At 46.0% G+C, this 23,775-nt stretch overlaps 1 protein-coding gene and 1 non-coding gene across 2 annotated transcripts; one reads left to right on the top strand and one right to left on the bottom strand.

The window, feature by feature from the left end:
* Window positions 1–1,438: 1,438 nt before the first annotated feature.
* Trnar-ucu lies at window positions 1,439–1,511 on the bottom strand. Its single transcript has one exon. It is a non-coding gene; the product is annotated as a tRNA-Arg (tRNA).
* A 5,729-nt stretch (window positions 1,512–7,240) lies between these two features.
* On the top strand, window positions 7,241–18,641 carry LOC112577394. The gene is made up of 3 exons (XM_025260462.1): window positions 7,241–8,080; window positions 10,826–10,970; window positions 14,756–18,641. Exons 1-3 carry the CDS (start codon window positions 7,889–7,891, stop codon window positions 14,959–14,961), a joined length of 543 nt encoding a protein of 180 aa, XP_025116247.1. The 5' UTR covers window positions 7,241–7,888; the 3' UTR covers window positions 14,962–18,641.
* Window positions 18,642–23,775: the final 5,134 nt, after the last annotated feature.

The following is a 23,775-nucleotide window of genomic DNA, read 5'->3' as shown; positions in this document are numbered from 1 at the left end:
ATACCGGCAAGGATGGACGCAGTAATGGCATCAAGTCTGACTACGTTGCCCCATCATCGTCGTCGTCGTCATCATCAGAAGGAGAAGGTGTCAGAGACTCTACACAGTACACTTGTCTGAGCTGACTGAACCCTTCCTTCGTGTTCTGTTCGAGTTCCGAGCGCTGAATGTCGTTTTTCTGGCGTTTCTGCCATGTTGGACTGCGCTCTTGCCTCCGCGGACAGGTGTGCAATAGGGTGGGGGTACCCAGCACGTGCACAGTTTCCAATGCTGTCTCCGTGAGTGAGATCACTCTTGCTGGATTCTCCTTCACGAGTTTGCCAAACTCTCTCGTGTGATCGCGGCGCACCTCCCAGTGAATGGAGACAGAGTCCGGGTACACACACAGCGAGTGGGAGCCGGCGCATGCGCACTGTATTCCGGTGCTGTACAGGTCCGCGTTTTCATGTCAAAACATGGTGCACCCGGCACCCCATACATTGCGGCGCTGATCAAGCTGCGCATCGTGTGCACGCGCACACACCCCACCCCACTCCCACCCTGTCTCCACCCGCCACCCCACACCCGTTGATGTCTGCCCCTGTGTCCTCCTCAAGGACTCCCCAGTGCATGAAGACATCCCAAGGACCTGTTGGCGAGTTGATGACGTGTCCACCTCTATTGACATGTCCGCGGCGCTTCCTCCAGCCAAGGGGAGATAATGCTGTAGCACAGCTGACACGGCGTTGTCTCCCCTGACTGCTAAGTGGCGGGTGGTCGTCGGCGAGTCCACCCAGCAGCTGAGGTCGTGTCTGGCGCCGGTGCTGGGGGCGTTGTTGGTGTTGTCATTAGCGTGAAATGTGTTCACACTGACGCCATTAGCACCTAGAGGGCGTCGCCGTCACCTCACTTTCATCGCGATTGTGTCCCCTGTCTGGGTCAGGTCGTCCTTCTTCTCGCGGTGGCAGACGAACGTGTTCACATCACAACAACTGTAGATTTTCCATGAAGTAAATAAAAACACATTCAGCAGCATAAGTAGAATATTTAATCCTTAAAAACTCGCAGCTAAAAATAATGAGCTAAAGAATAGGAAAAACAATAACATACCCAGGTGTTGGGCCCACATACACAATCTCTAGAATTATCTGTGCTGCTTGCAACTGCTAAGCGGTGGGTGGAGCCGGCCTCACTGGGTTAACTCTTCTTCAAAGACAGTAAATGGTGGTCAGAGGTCACATTAAACGTGAGTACGAACTGGTAAGCAAAGACTGGGGTGAATGACTTGATTTCCTCAGGTGTTCGTCTGGCAGGTTGTGGTTGGTGTATGGGGAGGTAAAAGAGCGAATAAGCGTATTTGACAAGTTGTTTTTTTTTTTTTTTGGTTATAAGTGAGTATTTTACAATAAATCTTTTGTCGCTTAAAAAAAAAAAAAAAAAACCCACCAAAATAATAATTCATCCCCGGCGGGATTCGAACCCGCGACCTCTGGATTAGAAGTCCAGCGCGCTATCCACTGCGCTACGGGGACACCCTGAGTTCGTGACGAGAGGCTTAAGTAATGAAATGTGAGATTTTATTTTTCAAACACTAAAGTCTAAACATCCTCCTCGACCTGAATGTCCATCTGACAACTGGTGACCAACGACCACAAATGTTTTAGTGATGGAGAAACACAAGTGTCAGTCTGGGTTCATTCAGTCGTGGGGAGAGAACAGGGACAGAGTTCAATTTGCTGGCAGCCTAATGAAATGTATTTCAGTTACAGGACAATATTTGTGGTCAAAGACATCCACAGTGAAGACAGATCACCACACCCCGACACAGTGTGGAGGTCAACCACACAACGGGGCAGAAAGTCGTTTCGGGTTTTCGGTGCGAATGAGACAAAACCCAGGTGTCGGCTTTTCCTATAATTTTATTCACCATGATAACAGAGGATCAACTAGTGACTGCATCACGATGATAATGAGGTTTCAAGATGCAAGAAATCCCGAACTTCACCGTCGTTGTGTTCCCCATGTGGACAGGGGTCAAATCCTCGCTGCCGCCACATCCTTCGTGTGACAAATGCTTCTTTAACAACTTCTGTGTTTAGAGGACACAAAGGTTCAACATGTTTTTATAGAGGGTGTGGTTCGGTCGAGATAATTGTGATGTTAATTTTTAGGAAAATAATTTTACAATACACAGCGACACACACACACATACAATATATATAATTATATGCTCGCTCTCCCTCGTTGCCACACGCATGGCTGAACGAGAAGCGAGAGTTTGAGAGGATGACGTGGTGCAGATGCGTTGCCTAGCGACCGGCCATTAATCTAGTGACTGTTAGAAAAAGTGAGGAGCAGGCTCTTCCACGTACTCTCCAGTGTTCACGCGACAACACGAGATTTCCCCGAGGAACACATGCCTGGCGCTCCCTGCAAGCTGCTGACAAGGGAGAGACAGAGAAAAGGTCGCGAAAGACTTGTGACTATAGGGCTAAGTTCATGCAGTCACCTCAGTGATGTATGTGTGTGTGTCAACCTTTGCCTACATTCACCTCTCTCCATCTGTCTAAGTTTGGTCATCGCCAGTCCCTATTGTCTCCAGACACTGAAGGTGGCTAAACCATCTTTGATCACAGAACTGCCGCCAGTCTGACGTCATATGAGTACTGATGTTCTATTGAGTAAATGTCATGCACTGAGGTTTCTCTTGGTCCGAGGTCTTGTATCTGTTTGAGACTTTTCCACAAGACTTAATTGTCACCAGTTTACTGTCAAGCAAGTGTCCGCTGTCACCGCTAAGTGGTCTGCTACCCACAGATGACACAAGCTGAACAAGGACTTCTCCACGCCCTGGTCTCACAAATACATTTCTCAAATGCCATCAATGGAAGCCAGTCAAATGTGACTTCAGTCCAGTGACTGTGTCACACGGGAGGTGTCTGATGTTTGTGGTCTGATGTCTGATGTCTGTGGGAGGATTCAACAGAGGAAGTGTCCGGATGTAGAGGCAGGGCGGGGATAAAAAGCTGTTGGTGATCAGAAGGGTTAGGAAGTCGTGTTAGTTTAGAAGTTACTTTTTGTTAAAAAGTCAAGCTCTCTCCTAATTGCTGCAATGATTTTTACCCCTAATTGTAGCAGTTGCTGAAAATGACACTTGGCTTGCCTGATGATGAAATTACAGTCACTTGAACTCTGCCAACTGCTCTCTCTCTCTTTCTTTTGCTTTTCCTTTTTCCGTGTTCCGTTAAACATGGAGGGTATGTGGAGGGCTCTGTGGTCACGTGCATTCGTACTTATGCGATTCGATCTTATTTCAGCTCTGGTCATTGTCAGATGAAGCGCTTACAAACTGGTCAAGTATTCGTGTTCGTGGCCAGTGAGTTTCTCCACTCATCCTGGCCAGTGAGGATTTTGCTATTCTTCTTGCATGTGGAAGTGTCAGACTTTTTTAGCGGTCGGGGTTGGTGGGGTGGAGTGGGGTTTGAATGTTTTTTTTGCACATTTCACGTGTTTGACATTTTCATTCTCGTCCTCTCTGGTCGAATCTCGCGGGATTGTCAAGTTGAAGGCGGCCTCTAGTCTAGGCGGCCCTTCATGGTGATGTCTGGAATTCGTTTCGAAATGAATGGCTTGCGTTCGACATTCCTCGTTCATCATATTGCACTTTGTATTCTCACGTTGTGTGATTACAACTTTTGCTGCTTGAGAAAATACATCCCTCGTGTGCAGCGAAGATTGATAAATACAAGGAGCCTTGGAGTCACCGGGCAGACCAAGGAGTCAGAGAGGCCAACACCAGTGTGTGTGTGTGTTTGTGCGCGTGCGTGCGCTGGATGCGACTACACAGGGTGGGTGACGGGTGGCACCGTAGACTCCGCCATCTTATGTCCCGGCGCCTAATTCGTCGCGTGCTGCGTGACCCGAACATCTTGTGCCCCCGGCACAGGCTCCAGACCGCAGCCAGAACTGCTGGGCTCTAATGATACGGGAGGGCAGTCTGTCCCCCCCCACCCCACCACACCCCGCCGCCCTCTCCTCCCCTTCTTAGCGCGGAGCAGGATGTCGGGTGCTCATTTCGCCCACACCCCACCGAGAGGATGTCTGGCTGTCGCAGCTTTCCAGAACATTCCTCCCCAACCCCCCATGCCGAAGATTTCCTCAACTTGTTTTCCTCCCAAATAGACTCCAACCACTTTTCTCGACCACATCCACGCTTGTACTCTCATCATGGAAGTTGTTATTTTTAATTTATCGGACTCTTCATCACCTGATGCTGTCATCGTCGCCACGTCTTCGCTCCATCCTTGACTCTGAGTCGCAGATTCCACGAATGTCTCCTCCTTTACCCTGTATTCTTGATTATTTGTGTTTCTAAACCAAGTCAGACTTCCCGTTACCTAAATGCTGACATAATTTTGGTTTTATTCATGCATTTTCTCCCTCTTTCTCTCTTGCTCGTTTATGTTCTTCATGTTCAGTCGAGTGGCCCTCCAGCAGGGGTCGAGACGAGCAGAAGTCGCACGTGCTGCAGAAGACAGGGGAATGCATTTCTCGCTAAGGTTTCTTCTGAAGCCGAAGCAAAGAAAGTTGACGAGAAACTGTGTCCATCACCGACATAGACAGGAGCCGCCATCTGCTGCCTCGTCCTCTCCACTCGCCATGACATGTCACTGAACTGCGTCATGTCGTCTGCGCACTTCCCATCCAATCTCCTCCAATGGCCGGGGGTCGGCCTCGTTCTCAGATTATTAAATCCTCCCACTCTCTTGCTTCTTGTACTTTTCAGGAACGATTTCAATATTTTTACAATATTACAATTTTTTGCGATATTTATTTGTGTCAGACAACATTTACACCTGAGCGCAGGTTGTTAGGACTGAAGCCTAAGAACTCTGACAGAAAGCGAACAAGTCAGGTGATTTGTCATGGGTGGTCGCCACCGGATATTGCTCCTGATCTCTTCTTTTCTTTAATGTCCTTTAGTCTCAACTGCTTCCTGTGATAGCGAAGATGCGACCTGTAATCACACGTAGGCGCAGCTGGACCACGAATTTGTATTACTGGACTGCTGGCAGACGATGTTTTCCAGTTAACTACTAAAACGAGGCTGGTGTATGCAAAGCTTCCGGTTTAGTCACAGTCATGGTTTAGGCTCACCGAGACTAGCAGTGGAAACTTGGCGCGAGGCTAAGCGTTGGTCTCGGCAGACAGACAGCAGTCCACCTACACCAAGTGCGCAAACGACTGTCAGTGAAGGTAGAGGTTGTGGTGGCTGATGTCCTCAAAGCACTTTCCGTGGTGTCCTCGTGACTTTTGCGCAGTTCAGACATTAGAGATCAGGGTTAACAAACTTCTTTTACACACTGGTCAGTGTTTCCTTCAGATTAACGAAAGGAAAAAAAGCAATTAAGGAATAATTTGCTTTAAACTGAATATTTTTGCACACCGCGAGAACAAACTTTGTGATGCATGCATTGAACATGTCGGTTGTTAATATTAAATGTCAGAGTTGTGATGACATGTCTGCTGACTTGTGCTCGTGTCTTTGTTGTGATTGGTGTCAGGCGGACTCAGCGAACACTAATTAAAACTGTTTGGCAAGGGGCGAGGATGTCGGCAGAACTGTAGGCAGAGGTTTTGTCGTTGAAGCAGACGATAACAACACAGATGGTCATTGTCATGGTTTCTATTCCCGGTCTCTGAGGTCAACATTCTAACGGCTTCTAAGGACCGTGGGTGGTTAGGTGCACACTGGCAAACGCACACAAACACTGGCACACGCACACGCACTTGCACACACTAACACACACACTGGCACTGGATGGAGTTTAGCACACCCGCACGTGCGTCGAAATCTCGGTGCATGATGTTTCTAAGGCTTTGTTCGACGCCGCCAGGATTTGTTTGCGGCCGCCAGTGAGATCCTGGAGCCATTCTGACCCCTGACCCGGAAACAGCCTTGAGCTAAAAAGCCGAACAGGGTCAAGGACAGGTCACCGAACGGCCTGGAACTGACTTTGATTGGACAGTGTCTCTCGGTCTCTGGCCTCGACGGGTCTCTCGGTCTCTCTCTTGGTGGAGTCAGAGGACTGAATGTCAGTCCAGAATGTGATCAGAAAAGTTAGCATGAACAGATTGCACACGCACACATGCACACACACACACACACGCACACTACACTTGCATACGTGGATAACTTCAATCGTTCAAAGAATTTCTACTTCAAGATTTGTGTGGACTTCTGGGTTTTCTTGACTCGTCTTCCTGCAAAGTCACGATAATCTCAGCTCTTGTTATCCGACTCCTCTTTGTTTCCTCTATTTGTGTTTTATTATGAATCAAAAGGTGGGGGAACGATTCCTTCGTGAAAGAATTTGTTGTTGTTTGCCCGCTCTGCCGACCTACCACACGAGACCAATCTAACATTTTCAGTCCAACCACTTTAAATACAGTTAGAAACGAAGAACCAGATTTTCCGAAAGTCAACAAAAGTTGAGAATGTTGAAAAAAAGTAGAAAAGCTGAGATTTTTAGCATTTTAAAAACTTATTCATCGAATTGAAAAATGCAGATCAGCTGGTGTTCTTTACAAATTTCAAAATAGTATCAAACAATAAGATGCTGGAACATTCCAGGCTAGCCTGGTGAGTGTTTTCTCGCCAAGAGACAGCAGGGCAACGTCTCACCTGGAGACAACTCTCTCCTGGCCACCACTGGTAACATGGCCTTCCACTTCTGGAGTGAACAGCAACTCAGCCTCCAGTCGCTGCCTTTCGTTTCTAGAAGCTCATCCTGAGTGTCGTGCGCACCTGTAACTAGTAACAGCTGCAGAAGCATTGACTGCCACGTGCACACCTCAGACTCAACATTAACAACATCAGCAGCCACACCAACACAAGTAGTGAGTGAGTGACGAGTGAGGCTACAGAGTGGAACTTGAGAGAGAGAAGGAGGGACTATAAACAAACGGTTACCAGAAAGACAGACTGAAGACATCATGTTAAGCTCTCCAGGATACACACCCTGATGTCTGGAGAGGTACCCGAGTGTCGTGAAGGTGAGAGTGACACAGTCAAGGTCCGGTCAACAAGGAGCAAGTCTGATGCTGTAGTGGTCTGCCCCTGACATCGCAGCATCTTCCCTGTCCTCCTCCCCACTCTCTGCCCCCTCCTGAGGTCGATAAAGTGAAGCAGGCTGTAGGCTCTGGTCGCTGCTGCGGCGCCTGCTGGTCAAACCACGGCGACGGCCGCCACCGTCGTGCAGTGGTGTCGCGCTTGCTGGTGTTATCGGATGCTTGTTGTGGCTTTTCGCCGGCTTTCGCGGACGATTGTTCGGATCTCCGTCAAAACGATGTGAAGGGGGCGACACCTATCCTTGACCTTTCTTGACCCCCGGACCGTGAGGATTCACTCGTCTCCGTCTCAGCGCAGAGAATAGACTAATATTTCATCTTCACTAGCAGCGGTCTGTGGGTGAACTGCTTCAATCTTTCTCAACATATGGCGTCTAATCCTCGCAGTTAACTTCACCAAAGTGTGAACGTAGCGATGCCATGTAAGGAATATTTATAAAAAAAAATTAAAGCCAAAAGATCAACTATAAACCTTAAAACCTTTTTCTTCTACGAAAGCTGCGAAAAGAATTTAGAAACCGCCTTTGATTTGGTCGAGGTTCAAACTGTGCTGTGCTTCGTGTCGAAGTTTAGTTTTCACACCTTGGCTTCAGGGCGACTGACAAGTACAGGTATCGGGTACCTGTGTCAGGACAGGAGAACGTCTCTCGAGCCCCGCGACACCAAGTGACCAGCGACGTGGCATGAGGAGAAAACAACAATAAACACAACTGAAGACTTGATCCTCAAGCCGTTGTCCGAACAGGATTTTGTTTTCGCGGTCGGGAGTGTGGCAACGATGAGTCTGTCCTCGCTCCTGATGGCTTCCGGTGCCAACGAAGAGGCGCGGCGCGAGAACGAGGCTCTGACGTCAGAGCTGGAGGCGGCCCAGCGCGAGCACAAGAAGCTGCGGCAGGTGGTGGAGCAGCTGTCACGTGACTACGAGGCCGCCAAGGACCTTGACCCTCTCCGCCGCTACCAGCGTCTCAAGGTGAGTCGCTCACTCAAGGTGTCCTCTCACAGCATCCACGTCACCGACAGCTGCCAACACCTGCAGGTGAGAGATTGCCTCCAGCCAGGTGTGCACACCTCCACACATTGCACCCGCAGGGACTTGTCCGCTTCCGCCAAAGCTGCAGGTGAATTATTTACACCCGCTAACTACTGTCACCTCTCAGTACCACTTATTTTCACTCGCGAAAACAATAAGAAAACAATATAAAAATTGTCAGAATTCCCCTGCAGTGCTACAAGTGAGCCATCTTTTCATTTCTTTTTGCTATTTTGCAGACTATAGTACCCGTTAACCCTTAGACTGTTTTAATTTGAGGAATTACTCCAACTGTTCTCGCCCTACCCAGTGGATTGTTTATTACAAGATACAATGAAGTGCGATGGGTAGAGCCCACCATCCCGCTCACGATGGAGTAGTTTGTGTTTCATTAAGACACATGAAGACGGAAGGAGAAACACACTGTGTGTATGTGTGTGTGCGCTCGTGTATGGGTGTGTAAGCTAGTGTATATAATAGTCTTTATGTTTGTCTACATTGTACATTTGTTTGCGAAGAGGGTATGCATACTGTCCGGGTATTTACACGTGGTATTTACATGTACGGCAGTGGTGGCGATGTCGTCTTTCCTTCTCTAAAGACGCTCCCTGTCCTGTGGTGGTGTGTTGTAATGTGTTGTAATGTGATGTGATGTGATGTAGTGTGATGTAATGTGATTTAATGGGGTGTAATGTGTTGTAATGGAATGGAATGTGATGTAATGAGATGTAATGGGTTGTAGTGTGATGTAATGGCTGCTGGCTTTTTCTGATGACAACAAGAAGTCAGAGAACTCTGACCCTCATCACAAACTGACTTCACACAATACCCGAGTTTGCTTATCTACTCCCATGCTGCTCCTGTACATCACAAACTTACAACACATTTAATGAGTTCGTAAATGCCAGGATGTAAATGTGTCGGCGACTCTTGGCGTCTTTAGAATGAAGACCTTCAGTTGCTGTCTTCACACAGAGCACGTGTTAACTCCTGACCCCTGAACCATGTGTGGAGTGTGGAGTGTGTCAAGGGTCAAGGGTTGTTTCTCGGGGAGAACAGTGACGTTGGGTTGAAGCGTTGACGATGACGTCACAAATCCCCCTCCGCCTCCCCCCCCGATTGCAGTGGGCGTGGTGCAGACTGACCCACGGTGACCCCTGTCCTCCCAGGGCTGCACGCACGTGCGACGCTCGTGTGAAAAACGCTTTGCTCCCTGGAAGCCAATCAATCATCGCTCAAAGTGAAAATCGATAAGCGACCGACAAAGGCGCGAGAAACAGAGGAGCTGTCGAGATCAAACAACAGGGAGGGAGAATGGGGAGGGAACAGGGGAGATCACCCCCCCTAAGGAACGGGAAGGGGTAGCAGAGCGGGGGCCCAGGGGAGGGGGACTCACTCCTGACCCCACGGCGTGTGATCCGTCAGCATCAACAGTCAGAGGTTTGGGCGTGGGCAGTCTCGGGACAGTTTAATTCCTGATGGACTGACACACAAAGCTGGACTAGAAGAGCAGCACGGTCTGCGCTAATCACGCGCGTGCCAAACGTCGGGTGAACACACACGCACACACACGTGGACCCATGGGAAGACGGACATACGTACAGGCAGACAAATCCACAACATAACCCCTCCCTCTCTTCATGTCGTGTGTGTTGTGTATGTTGCTGTTTTGCTTTTGTTTGGGTGAGTAAACTTAGTCTCTGTGTACGCTTGCACGAGTAAGCTCGTCTTGAGGCCGGAGTTGTGAGTCTGAGGTACAGTCGCACATGCGTGCGTCAGTCTGCTTGTCGCTCATCAGCTACCGACTCACTCAGCATGTAAGTGAGACCTCTACATTATCCGCCGATCAACTAGCTCACATGATCCCACAATGCATTCTCAGCTAACCCTGGGGTAGCATTACCTCTGCTTCATGAATACGGGCCCTGATAGCACACCTGTAGAAGGTGACTGGGTCTCTAGCTTTGATCGTCAGGCGGCGAGAGAAGACAAGCGACATTTGTAATGAGTAGCAATGGCGGTGGCACCAGTGTGTGTAACATTCATGTGTTGTACATACACACTCAGCATAATGTCACACAGCTGACTTATTGTCCATCACTTGCACGTGTGATTGAGATATGGACCTCGGTGACGTCAGTGTGCAGTGAGTTGCCCTCGCGTACAGTCACTGGCAGGCCTCGTGTCAACCTGGACAGTCTGTTTAATGAAACAATCACTCAATCTGTCAATCACACAATCTGTCCAGTCACTCAATCTGTCAATCACACAGTCTGTCAATCACTCAATCTGTCAATCACACAATCTGTCCAGTCACACAATCTATCAATCACTCAGTCTGTCCAATCACTCAATGTCAATCACACAGTCTGTTTAATCACTCAATCTGTCAATCACTCAATCTGTCCAGTCACTCAATCTGTCAATCACACAGTCTGTCCAGATTGCCCAGTACACACAACCCTCGAGCCTTAACGTGTACACAACAATCATGTTGCTGCTGCAATATTGAATGGTTGTAATCGATTGGAGTGGCTCAACATTTCAAATCTCTCCCACAGACTGGCTGCGCCTTTGCTGCCAGTAGATCCTGTAAGTGCATTGCCGAGCTACGAACCTGCTCACAATTCCTTTTTTTTTTTTTTCGCTTTTAAAAAAAAATTGCTTCCGTGTTCTTGCCTGCAGGGGATGGCCAAAAGAACAGTTCTTCACATCCGCTTGGATCCAGACCAGACTGGGTCGTCGCAAGGGATTGTGGGGCTTGCCCAAGGCTGCAAGGAGTACGCCAGTCACGTGGAGGGACAGAAGCGGCGAGAAGAGCGCTGTAGCAGTAAGTGAGGGAGTGAGTGAGGGAGTGAATAAAATGTGGAGAAGAGAGGAGAATGAGCTGAAAACACATAAAGGTGTGGACTGCTGTGTATCTGTGTGCACGAAACTGTGAACCTATTAAAAATTCTGATACAAAAGTGATGGAAGGGAGGGGGAGGTGGTGGGACGGGTAAAGGTGGATTAGGAAGACGCAACAAGAGAAGACAACTGCTGGGAGGAACAAAGCTGACACAAGCATCCCACCCTCCCCACCTTCCCTCCCACCAACAAATGAATGCCCCTGACAATTCCCAGCATTCGATCGTGGCATAAATGAGATGTTTGATGGAGACTGAGGCAGGCGCTGACTAGGTTCATCGCTTGGCCATCAGAATAATCTCCCCTGCACTGACTGCATTTAGTGCACGTTACACGACAGCTGGAGTTGTCGGCGCTTGTTGTGAAGTCGGTAATTAGTAACTTTCGTTCCTCCACGAGTACAAATGTCAGCATTTTGTCCTTTTCATCAAAGGAAGAAGACATCGACGAATATTTGCTGAGTGAACTGTTGACAAATGTCGTTTCTGTCTCCTGATGTTGCTGCGGCCTCGCGACAGCACAGTAACACATGTCTTCATCTTTTCCCTCTTTTTCTCCGTTTCAATACCCCTTCCCACCACATACACATATTCGCGCGCATATAAACACACAAGCATACACACATGCTGACATGCACATACACATATATCACCACACACACACACAGAGTGAGAGTTGCCCTGGTTGGCGGATGATCGGCCCCAACTGATGATCGAACTTTTGCCTGCTTAAGTAGGTTCAGTCTAGTACGATACCCTGTCAACTGGCCAATCAACGTCTGACTACGATACCCTGTCAACTGGCCAATCAGCATCTGACTACGATACCCTGTCAACTGGCCAATCAGCATCTGACTACGATACCCTGTCAACTGGCCAATCAGCATCTGACTACGATACCCTGTCAACAGGCCAATCAACGTCTGACTACAATACCCTGTCAACTGGCCAATCAGCGTCTGACTACAATACCCTGTCAACTGGCCAATCAGCGGCTCTACAGTAAGGATCGTTTTTGAGATCCCATACTCAACACACAGCCTGCAGCCCACCCACGTGTGGAGGGAGGAGAGGCACCTCGAGGTCGAAGGTGCATCAAGAAGCCACGGCAGCCTTCCAACTCCGAGTTGGAGCTGTGGCACGTGACTCGAGGTCAGCAAGCAGGTTCACAGGCGCTAAGTGTGTGCAGGCAGCAAGAGCATGCTCGAGCCATGGGTGGGTACCCGGGAAAGGCTAAGTACCTTCTCTGATTCTGAAGAATCCAGTTCTTCACCTCATTCCACAAAGAGAAGCGAAAAGCTCGGCCATCGAGCGGCAGCTTTGCGAGCCAACCTGGGGGTGGAGGCGGAGGCAAAGGGCTGTCACTGTGGTGGCCAGTTGTTTTGACCACCTGCTGGGGGTTGCGTGCGGACGACAACATGTCTTCACAACACCTCAGACGTCAGATCCACCCGAAGGGCACGTGACGACCCTCCGCCTCCCTCGTTCCTCCACAAGCCCGAGGCCAGGGGCTACGTGCATAGCACGATTGATTCTAAAACTTAAAACTGTTCTCAATAAGCACATTTTATTTTTTTTTAAAATTGCTTCTATGCCATATAAATGTGTTACTTATACGAAAATGTGTTGAAGGGAACGAAAGTCTGGATCGAGCAGTTTGGTCTTATTTAAAATAATAAAATAAATTAGTTTTTAAACAATTCTAAAAGTGGGTTGTGCGCTGTGCGTCTATGAAACTGATTCTCTAAAGTGGTTTAAGCCTAAATGTCTTTAAAATGATACTACGTTGTGTTGGCCACTTTCCTCTTTTCCCTCCTTCCCTGGCTGTTAGTGTGGTCACGTGGCACCGACACTGAGACACTGGACACTACACCACAACTTAGTTGATGTCTTGTCTGTAGAGTCCACCGCAGCCTGACACTGCGACAAAAAGTGACCTTTAGCCTTTGACTTCTTTTTCCTTTTTATCTCTTACTTCCTTTTGCTGCTTGGCGTTTTGCTTCACTTAGTCCTGCAGATAGTCTGTGTGTGTGTGTGTGTGTGGTGTACGTGTGTGTGTGTGGTGTACGTGTGTGTGTGTGTGGTGTACGTGTGTGTGTGTGTGTGTGTGTGTGTGTGTGTGTGTGTGTGTGTGGTGTACGTGTGTGTGTGTGCATGTGGACCTAATGAGGTGAAGATCCTGCCAGCAGACAACAGCATCAAGAACAAAAAGAAGTGGGATGCTACCCAGAGATTTTTTTCTTCGTTTCACTAAAGAATATTTCTCTGAGGAACGAGAAGTGGTGCAGTAACAACATTAAACTGTCAGAATATCAAGTGGCTCCTAACATGCACACAGCGGATAGACTTTCAAAGGCGAAGACAGATTGTCCGAGAGGAGAAGGAAGCACACGGCAAGTGTCCTCGTGCAAAAACAAATCAACCTCCAGAAGTCGTCTGCTGTAGTCGCAACCACGGAGTCGGGCTTGTCCCTGATGGTTGTGACAACGACAGCTTTCTGTTTGGGTGAGGCTTGAGGTTAAGGTTCAGTGAGGGTTGTGGTGAATTCTTTAATTTTTGACAGAATGGCTGAGCAGACAAGACGATCGCAGTCCATGTTTGTCAAGATGGCGGCCACACTCGGCTCTTCCTTCATGCGTACATCAGTCGCGTCTCAATGAACACACACACAAACACACTAATAGTCGCCGCCGGCCTCCCTGCACATCGAGATAATGAACCGGTAAACTGGTGAGCTGACATCAACAGTCACAGGGAGCTGACATCAACAGTCATAGTGAGCTGACACCAACAGTCATAGTGAGCGGACATCAGCGAGCAGGCTATATTTAGACAGTGGGGGGATGACATCAGTGTTCACGCTGTTCATTTCTCTGTTTCATACTGTGAACAGTCATGATTAATGTGTGATGTCTCTTGTTTACAATATACAGTACCTCTACAGGTCTCTTCTTAATCTTTAAGAGTGTTTATCGCGCCTGTTGGCAGTGTGTAGTGCAGTGTGTAGTTGTAGTGTAGTAGTGTTTGCAGTGTGTAGTTGGCTACAGTCTTCTGTGCACTGTGTTGACTGTAGAGATGACGAGGCAAGCCGTGTATAGTGTGTAGTGTAGTGTAGTGTAGTATAGTGTGTAGTGTAGTGTATGGCAGTGTGTAGTGTAGTGTAGTGTAGTGTAGTATAGTGTGTAGTGTAGTGTAGTGTAGTGTGTAGTTTCACTACAGTCTCTGTGCACTGTGTTGACTGTAGAGATGACGAGGCAAGACGTGTATAGTGTGTAGTGTAGTGTATGGCAGTGTGTAGTGTAGTGTAGTGTGTAGTGTAGTGTAGTGTGTAGTGTGTAGTGTAGTGTGTAGTTTCACTACAGTCTCTGTGCACTGTGTTGACTGTAGAGATGACGAGGCAAGACGTGTATAGTGTGTAGTGTAGTGTAGTGTATGGCAGTGTGTAGTGTAGTGTAGTATAGTGTGTAGGGTGGTGCAGTGTGTAGTCTCACTACAGTCTCTGTGCACTGTGTTGACTGTAGAGATGACGAGGCAAGACGTGTATAGTGTGTAGTGTAGTGTAGTGTAGTGTATGGCAGTGTGTAGTGTAGTGTAGTATAGTGTGTAGTGTGGTGCAGTGTGTAGTATAGTGTGGCGTGTAGTATAGTACTGTGTAGTGTAGTGCAGTGTGTAGTCTCACTACAGTCTCTGTGCACTGTGTTGACTGTAGAGATGACGAGGCAAGACGTGTGCCAGGACAACGCCCGCAAGACCGAGCAGCTGAGGGAGGTCAAGCGGAAGTGCTCCATCATACGTGACCTCATCCAGCAGCTGGAGGCCAGCTACGACCACTCCAAGCGTTACCTCATGCCCCAGCGCTATCGTCTGCTCAAGGACATGATCAAGCACGTCACGCAGGACGACCTCGCCAGGTAATGACGCACTTCCGTGTCCCGCCATTCCAGCGATGACCCCGACTGCACTTCCTGTTGGGGTCATGACCTTCTGCTGTGTCGGACGACCGAGGTGCAGACAGTGATGCCCTTGTCCCACCTCGGTGGACCGCGAGGGTAAGGGAGGTGACCGACGCTTTCAACATCTGCTTTGTGTCACGGATTTTTTTTAAAAGTTTATTTATTCTTCATTAACTTCATGAAGATATCACCAAACCTCAATATACTGAGTGTCATGTGACATTTATTCCTCTCTCTCTCTCACACACACAAACACACACACACACAGGTATCCTACAGCCCGCGCGTGTCAGTCCTCCCTGGTGATGTCCTTCCCAATGAGCTCCGTACAGTGAGCCTAACACAGTTTTCTTGTCTGCCACCTTTCTGACATTTCTGTCGTGACGGAAATAACCAATCAGTGGCTGACACTGACACTGATAGACTGTCAGGTGACTTGTTGATTTTATTTGGCTAACTTCATCGCTATTTCTATCCTCCTCTCTCTCATCCTACTTCTCCCGCAGTTTTGTCGTCTGACAATAAAGACTGTTTAGGGTGTTCAGAGGGTGTCGGACTGAACTGTATGTTGTTCACGATCAGCCCCCCGCCCCAGTCTGAGAAAGAGAGGTTTTTATATAAAACACACCAAAGGTGATGTCAGCACGATGCCTTTCTCGCGGTATACCCCAGAAAAGCTTCCGCGCGCAGATGAAGATGAAGGAAAGCCCGACAGAAAGGTTTGGAAAGTGTTGAAGGCAGAGTTGATGGCATCACTGCACACAGGGAGGCAGCAGCTTCCCCTCCAGTTGCTAGGCTGAGAGGTGGAGAGGGATCAGAGACAGTGGCCTTTCTGAACATACTTCTTTCATCCACTTCTTCCTCAACTGAATGAGGCTCATTTTCGAGAACAGATTTTTGCACGATGGCCACATTGCAGGCATGGCTTCCCCTCAAATGGCGAAATTATTTCCTTCATTGGCGGCCATTCAGCTCTGTGTTCAGCCTCGCTACGAGTTGGGGAGGATGAAGGTGGGGGCAAGGCCTGAAGCTCCACATAGACGGTCTGACTTTGTCGAATGAAAGATGATAATCAGTCCAACCCATCTCACCAACATCATTTCTCTTTCGCAAAATTTGATCCGAACAAGTGCAGACCAATACTTTTGCTGCTGCTGCGGGCAGGAAAGGGCGTGGGCAATGGAGGACAGACACCAAGCTTGTGTGGCAGACATCAGACTTGAATTCTTGACCATCCCTTTCATGCAACTTGTCGCAAAATGTGCAGCAGGCCTAACCCACCAGTCCAGGTGTCCTCAGGTTTGTGGCTACTTCAGTTGCCCACATTCTTCTCTGCACGTGCAAGCACGCCATTGCTGTACACAAACACAGGTGCACAAGAGGAGCATCATGGAACCCACTGGCAGACACCTGCACACACACACGCGCGCATGCGCATGCCACCTCTCGCGTTAAAATGCTAACACACCAGTTAACAATGTTTACCCTCAGCTAAAATATTTCTCACCTCAGTTACAGTATTGTTTACACTCAGTTTGTACTGGATGTTGTGAGCGTGACACCACAAAGATATTCCCAAGATTGTCTGTTCAACAAAAATATGCGAAATCAGCAAGTCGCTAAAGGGACAACAAATAAATAAATCAGTTTTGTCTCAGGTGTGAATCCGCTGTTTTCAGTCCCTCTGCACATTTCCAGCAGGCCTGTCATAGCCAACGATGAAAGCAGTTGCTACTCTCAGTGATTTGTCACTTAGTGTTACTGCTCTACCAGTGGTTTGTTACCATGGTTACTGTCCTTTGATGCCAGACCGAGGACTGAGGTCATCTAAAGTGGAAATCGTCAACAATGGTAGAAAGTGTGGTCTGTGTAGCTAGCGTGTTGTGGTGTGTGTGGCATAACAATGTCTCCTGTCTGCCACTCCGTTCTCTCATATTCGTCTTGACATCTTCACCCTTTGATGTCGGCGCGCCACTCTGGCCGCAATGTTTACCTCAAGAAAGTGTGGTGTACACCGGAGACTGAGAGTGTTGACGGAAACACCACCTCACCCTGCAAGACTGAGGACAGGAGGTCGTGGAAACTGCTCTCCACCCTCCCGACTGACTGATGCTCACCTGATGTCGGGGGTCGTGGGGGTCGCACACCGCCGGCTAATTCATTTCCGCTTGAATACGAGAGGTGGAGGAACTGCCAGCGGACACTGACCTCTGGTCATCATATATTTATTGAAAGGGAAATAAAATCTCTGCAATCTCCACCAGACTACTTTTGTTCGGAAAAAAGGTTTTTGCTTGTCTTGGGTGCTAACAGCGATGTGTTTGTGTGTCTGTCTGTGTGTCAGCCTACATCAAGGTGTGGGCTTACAAAGGAGAATAAAGTGAAGACACACAAAGAAAGAAAAATAATTTTGCCAAGTTTTTGTCTACTCTAACCATCCATTATCATTTTTTTTTTTGTAAACTGACCCTCCCCAACATGTATTCATTCATCTGGCACGTGAATCTCTGTCAAGGTTACAGAAACGGGCAACCGCCTGATGACACACAGTTTGTGTGTAGAACACAGTGATGTCAACTACTGTATATAAATGTGTCTTTAGGGTGTTTAGTAGATGTCTATGTTAGTTCACTCCGGTAGTCACGGGAAACGTCGTCTGACCAGGGACCACGGTGTGACACGGACACAAGGCGTGACACAGACACACGGCGTGACACGGACACATGGCATGACACGGACACACGGTGTGACACGGACACAAGGCGTGACACAGACATGACACGGACACACACACAGTCAGACAAGCCCAGTAAAGGGCCAAACAGTATAACAGACAAAAGCAAAGAAGGAAGAGGAAGAAAGAGCGTCAGCCTCAGGATGGGAAGCAAAGTCTGTCAGGCGAATATCGTATATCATTGTGTCATGTCAAGTCATGTCATGTCGTGTTCTCTCTCTAAGTTTGTAAAAAGTTGTAAAAGTTGTTTTTAATGTCCCTGTCAGTCTAAGACCATTGGCATGGCGCTGCCAGGCTGCTGTGGAAAATCGTTCAACGTGATCCCACCATGCAGCTTGTCCTGTCTGCACGCTTACATGCACGAACCGCCACCTCATCCAAACAAACAAACAAACAAACAAACAAACAAACAAACAAAAATCTAGATCGTCTTATGACTGGCCATTAGGTTGTTTCAGCGACTGGACGGGTCAGGTCTTGTCAGGTCAGGCTGACCCTCCCGTGCGTGGATTTCTAAGAAGGGGTAAAAAAAAAACCCTCCTCCTTCTTGTTTTCTTTTAATCATCGGCAGTCAATATATTTGTGAGGACGTCTCCTCTGGGACTTGGAAAACATTTGAGCGCTGAAGACAGGCACACAAATGTGGCAGCCAGCAAAGAGAGGCTGAAAGATGCAATGTTGACATTCCACAAGTAACGGGCCCAACACTCTCTCCAATCAGTCAAGGGGCTGAAATTTCGGGTACAGTTGGGTAGACAGCGACAAAAACCTCCTCTACCACTCTCCAGTTATGCCAGAAATAAACTTAGATTAGTGGTAGGCAGAGAAATTCTGATAAAGTTTACCTACTAAAGTAAACATAGTAAACAAGTTATTTACATTCGTTCTGATGCAGCTATAATTGTTTTGTCTGCCGCCTCATCTCTCACGTTTGAATTTATTGAATTTATAATTTTGAATTTATAACCCTAAACCGGTTTAACAAGACACACACATGTATTAGCTATGTTGTGATTATTGTACACGTTTTGTACACTTTGATAACAGACTTATATAGCTTGGCAACAGGTTGTACAAATCTTATGTGAGCTCTTGATTAATTGGATACGGTGTATAGCTTGATGAAAGACTGCAAAATGTCTTGAATGACTTTATTGCCAAACTGTATGTCACACAACTTGATGACAGATGTGAAGGATGTTTTGTACAATTTCATGATAGATGTCGAGGACATCTTGTACAACTCGACAACAGGTTGTATATGGTATCTTGCACCACAGGAGGGTATGTTGTAGGAGCAGTATGGTGGTAATACAAGCTTCACTGATATGATTGTGGGTCTTTTTTTTCTCTTAATCAGCATGCATTGCCAATGTGTCTATTTGCCTAATGAGCTTTGAATGGATCACTGATTAAGCCTGAATTGTTTGCTTGAGTGACATGCTTGACTTGTTCTGAATCTTTTCTCTTTATATTACATCATAAAGTATCGACCAATTTGGAAAGGATATAGCTCTAGCCTGTGCATGAAGATGAGTATGAAGTGTGTGCGTGTGTGTTGTCTATAAAGTGTTTTGACACAAAAGACAAAATACAGAATATCTGAAACAAAAAACACGGCATAAGTAAGCTTTCAAATATTCTGACATTGAAATCATAACTATAAAGAACACCAGGCAGACATAACTACACATGGGTTGTGAATATCTACTTCACCTGCATTCTGTACAACCCTAACACAAAATTTAGATACTAACTCAGCTTGGTGGTCTGTCCTTTAAAAATATTCTCTGATATAAAGAAGGGAAAATAAGAATAAATCATTTAAGATAATAGAATGAAGTACATAACTGAAAAGGCTCTAAAATATCCTGCAACATTTGCTATCACCACATTCCTTAACATGTACAACAACACACCTGCAGAAGAAAGTATGACTCCAGTCCACTCGCCAGGTGATTTAAAACCTACTTGCAGAAAGATGCACAATAATTGGATGGAAGAATAATCAACCTTCCATGCAATTCTGAGTGCATCTCAAATGCACAAAACAGTAGCATGCAATGCAAGGTGATTAAATCAAACTGCTGTCCTCCACGAGACCTTGGCTTGAACTACATGGGAGGTGAAGTGAAACTCAGAATATTATGGGAATCAACAGGCATTCTAAAGCAAAGCAAATCAGTTTTGCCAAACCAAGCAGACAAAAATTTCAGCAAAGAACAAAAAATATTTGATCAGACTTTAAAAAAAGCTAAGGCTATAAATCTTAATGAAATAATGAAGTCATATGGGAAAAGGCTATAAATGAGAGTTCTGAAAGCCAAAAGAGAAGTTGCCCTGTCATCAAACCAAAAGCTCTCACTGAAGCTTTACAAATGCCTGAAGGTTGAGTGGAGAACTAGTAGAGATATCCAGCCCACAAAATGTAGGAAATACAATAAACGAATCACGCATCCCAGGGAAAAAATTCTTCAGCCAGAACCAGATATGAAGGCTTTAATTTTTTATCTTTTCATGCATTTCTGAGCTGTGATTCACTGAGGCACAAATAGGAAAAAAAAGCAAATCTTTTAAACCACCATTTTATCACAGAAGCAATCAAAACTGTAAATCAAAGGGAAGTAGGTATACTTTTAGACAGGGTTACACGTGATATAGGCTGTCTAGTTATATTAGAAGTGAATTCCATTGTTCAAACACCAAGTGAAAACGATTAAGGAGTCCATCTTTCTTGCACTGCACAGAATCAGCCACGACACACATCGCCTTTCTCTTGCTTCCACCAAGCAGCTTATGTTGGAATTTGCATTGCTCCTGCTACGTTGCATTGACCACCTGCTTGATAAATTCCAGAGAGATCAGAACAATCTACTCACATTATATTCAGCAAGCGGAAGGCTGATCATGTCACGCCACTTCTGCACTGTCAGCTCCGGCTGTAATTGAAGATCATCATTCTTTGTTATTTTGTTGTTCATGGTCTCACCTCAATCCATATCTCTGAACCTGTGTTGTTGTGCTGACCTGGTGGGTTAGTTTGCTTTGTTTGTGCCAGATTTCTTACGGTCCCACATATTAGACTGCAGATGTTCAGCTGTCACTCATTTTTGTGGTCCCAGTATTTAGAATGCCCTGCCTCTGTCTCTCCATACAACAGAGATGTTGCATGCTTTATGGTCTGGACTTAAAACCTCTTTTGGAATGACCTACTGTAATCAGTTTACCTACTATAATTAGTTGATCCTGACTGTTCCTTTCTCCATCATAATTCTACATGTTCCTTTATGTTCCCGATACTCTGAACTGTGCATGTGAGTGTATGTATATTCTACTTGAGTGTGATGTCTCTATCATATGGCTTCATTCCCTACTGCCCCCCACCCCCACCCTTGTAAGTGGCAGTCCAGCGGTGCAATGGTTAGGGCCTGTCACCAATACAGTGAGGTTGACTGTCCTGGGTTCGGCTCTTGACTAGGGCATGCAATTCTTTCTCTGCAGGTGGCATCTGTTTACAGGGCTGACAGCCTTGCTATGATATAACCTTAGTTGCTGGCTCCATGTAAAACACCAATTCCCACCACCCCCACCGCCACAAGTGCATCAAGCTCACCTCCATGTGGGGAAATGTGCTATGTAAATCCTATTATTAGCATGGATCGTTAAAAAAAGTGCAACATAACTTACAAAGCAAAACAAGGATCTGTCTCTGTAAAGAATGGAAAGCTAGGGAGGCTCTACAAACACTTTCAGTGAATTTTCACAGAAATAATTATAATAATAATAATCATAATGGATATTTATAATGTGCAGCACCACGACCATGATAGATTGCACTCACTGCGCAATGATAAATGAACAGATAATGGATGGTGAAATACGTACAGGCACAGAATGTAAAGCAATGGATGATAGTATGAAGGATGCTGTAAACAGTTGGAGCTGTACCTGATGGTTAACATGACAGACAGTTTTGCCAGGGAGTTAATGATAGTATTTCAGGGATATTACTTTGTGAACAGATATGTTTTCAGAGAACATAGCCTTGTAGTTCGAGTGACGAATGTGATGTGGAAGAGTTCCACTGCTTAGCAGCACAGAGGGAGGAAGTCAGCTGTCCGTATGTCTGTCTTTGTGGGAGGGAGGACAGAATTCAGGAGTCTCAGGAGTGTGGACAGACAAGACTTCAGTAAAGTAGTAGGGGGAGGAGCCTTCAACGAATCCATAGAATAGAGTTGAGAGCTTGTAGTCTATTGTAGCTTTAACTGGTAGCCAATAAAGAGAGTGAAGAAGTGGTGTGACATGTTCACATTTGTGAGTCCGGAAAACGAGATGAGCAGCTGAGTTCTGGACTTTCTGAAGCTTATCAATGAGGGACTGTGGACAGCCAGCAAGAAGAGAGTTGCAGTAGTTCTAGTTTAGACAAAACAAATGAGCAGATGAGAATTTTGGTGGTTGAGATGGACAGAATATGGTGAATGGAGCTGATCTTCTGGAGCTCATAGTATGCAGGATGACAGATGTGAAGAAACGTGTTTATCAAGAGACATGTCAGCAGACATTATGTAACCTAAGTTACGTGCTGAAGCTACAAAAAAACATTGGCCTCGCCTACCAGAACAGAAACAGGCAGTGAAGTGTAAACTCTGGTTCTCCTCTTTGAAAAAATAAAAGCTTCTATTTTGTCATTTAGTTTTAACTTACTGTGGGTCATCCATAGCCTAATATCAGAAATAAAGTCTTGGGTGCCCTGGATAGATGTGGATAAATGTATAAAAGTAGTTTTAAAACCAAAGGCAAAAGTGTTCTAAAAAGAGAGTGAAAATGAAGCCAGTCACAGATATTTTCAATCTACATTAACCACACACTTTGCTGTCATTGTGAGATACATGCTTGGAAAAAAACTCATTCCATGAACATTTATTTTTTTTATCCAGAATAGCCACTCAAAAGAAGAAGGCTAAAAGCATCTCAAAATCCTGTTGGCTTTGGTGAGATATCAATAATAGCTTTACATAATTTCAAGTAAAACTAATGTTTAGAGATAAATTGAAGACATTTAGAGAGTACCTTCTGAAGTAATAAAATAATTGAAAATAAATACAAAGTGAATAAGTAAATGGATGAATAACTTCAGATATTCACAATGCACACAATGTTTTCTTAAATATTTTGCAGAAGAGCGACAGACAGAAAATCACATGATTACAAGATTCCAAGACAGATCAAATCTATGGCCATATCCCTCCAATAAACATTTATTGTAGGAAACATTTTTCAAGTCTCTGCACTCTGACAAAAATTTTGATACATTGTCCAATGCACACTAGGGAACAAAAACACTGACTAGCAGCAAATAGGATGGAAATTGGGGGGACATTACCTACTGCTTCAAAACATTTCTAGTTCCTTAAAAATGGTAATAAACATAAGTTAAAAGATGATAAAGTAAAATATAAAATAGCTACTCATCTTTTGATCACCATGTAAAAATGTTGCCAATGCCATGGTAAGACCAAAACAATGAAATGAATGAACAGGTAGGCAGATCATTGTGTCCCCTGAATAGTTATTAGATAAAAAAAAATAGCATCCAGAAAATAATCTGTTGCATATGATGCACCAAACTGGTTTTGCTATTCATGAAAAGCTCCCTGAGTTTTTGCCATGTTCTGACAAAAGACAGCCCTCAGAAAAAAATGTAAGTGACCTACTTCCAGACACAATAACAGCATGGTGGTGCCTTTTCTGTTAGAGTCAGATCTCAACAATTAGGGCAGACAAACCAGTCATCTGCCACACTTCTACAGCTACTTCCCTCCCTTACTACATCTTTTGTTGGAAATCATTGAGCTGAGATGCCAAAGTGTTAAACATTTTATAACTGAACTTTTATGAATGTTCTTCTTAAGTAGGAGAAAATGAGCAGCAGCTGGAAGAAGTATGCATTATGCATAAAGTCATTTTCATTTCATTTTAGGTATAGCTGCACATGGTAATCACCTATCACTCTGACCATATTTTGGGACAAACATTCGGACT

The sequence above is a fragment of the Pomacea canaliculata genome, linkage group LG1, assembly GCF_003073045.1.
Source record: "Pomacea canaliculata isolate SZHN2017 linkage group LG1, ASM307304v1, whole genome shotgun sequence".
NCBI classification, from domain to species: Eukaryota; Metazoa; Mollusca; class Gastropoda; order Architaenioglossa; family Ampullariidae; genus Pomacea; species Pomacea canaliculata.
The sequence above is the reverse complement of the archived record's forward strand: the minus strand, read 5'-3'. Positions and strand labels throughout refer to the sequence as shown.

Excerpts from the sequence above, each read along its gene's own strand:
- LOC112577394 (XM_025260462.1), top strand. The coding sequence starts at position 7,889 with ATGAGTCTGTCCTCGCTCCTGATGGCTTCCGGTGCCAACGAAGAGGCG. Across the intron at positions 8,081-10,825 it reads GCCGCTACCAGCGTCTCAAG|GGGATGGCCAAAAGAACAGT; the intron begins GTGAGTCGCTCA and ends TCTTGCCTGCAG. Across the intron at positions 10,971-14,755 it reads GCGAGAAGAGCGCTGTAGCA|AGATGACGAGGCAAGACGTG; the intron begins GTAAGTGAGGGA and ends TGTTGACTGTAG.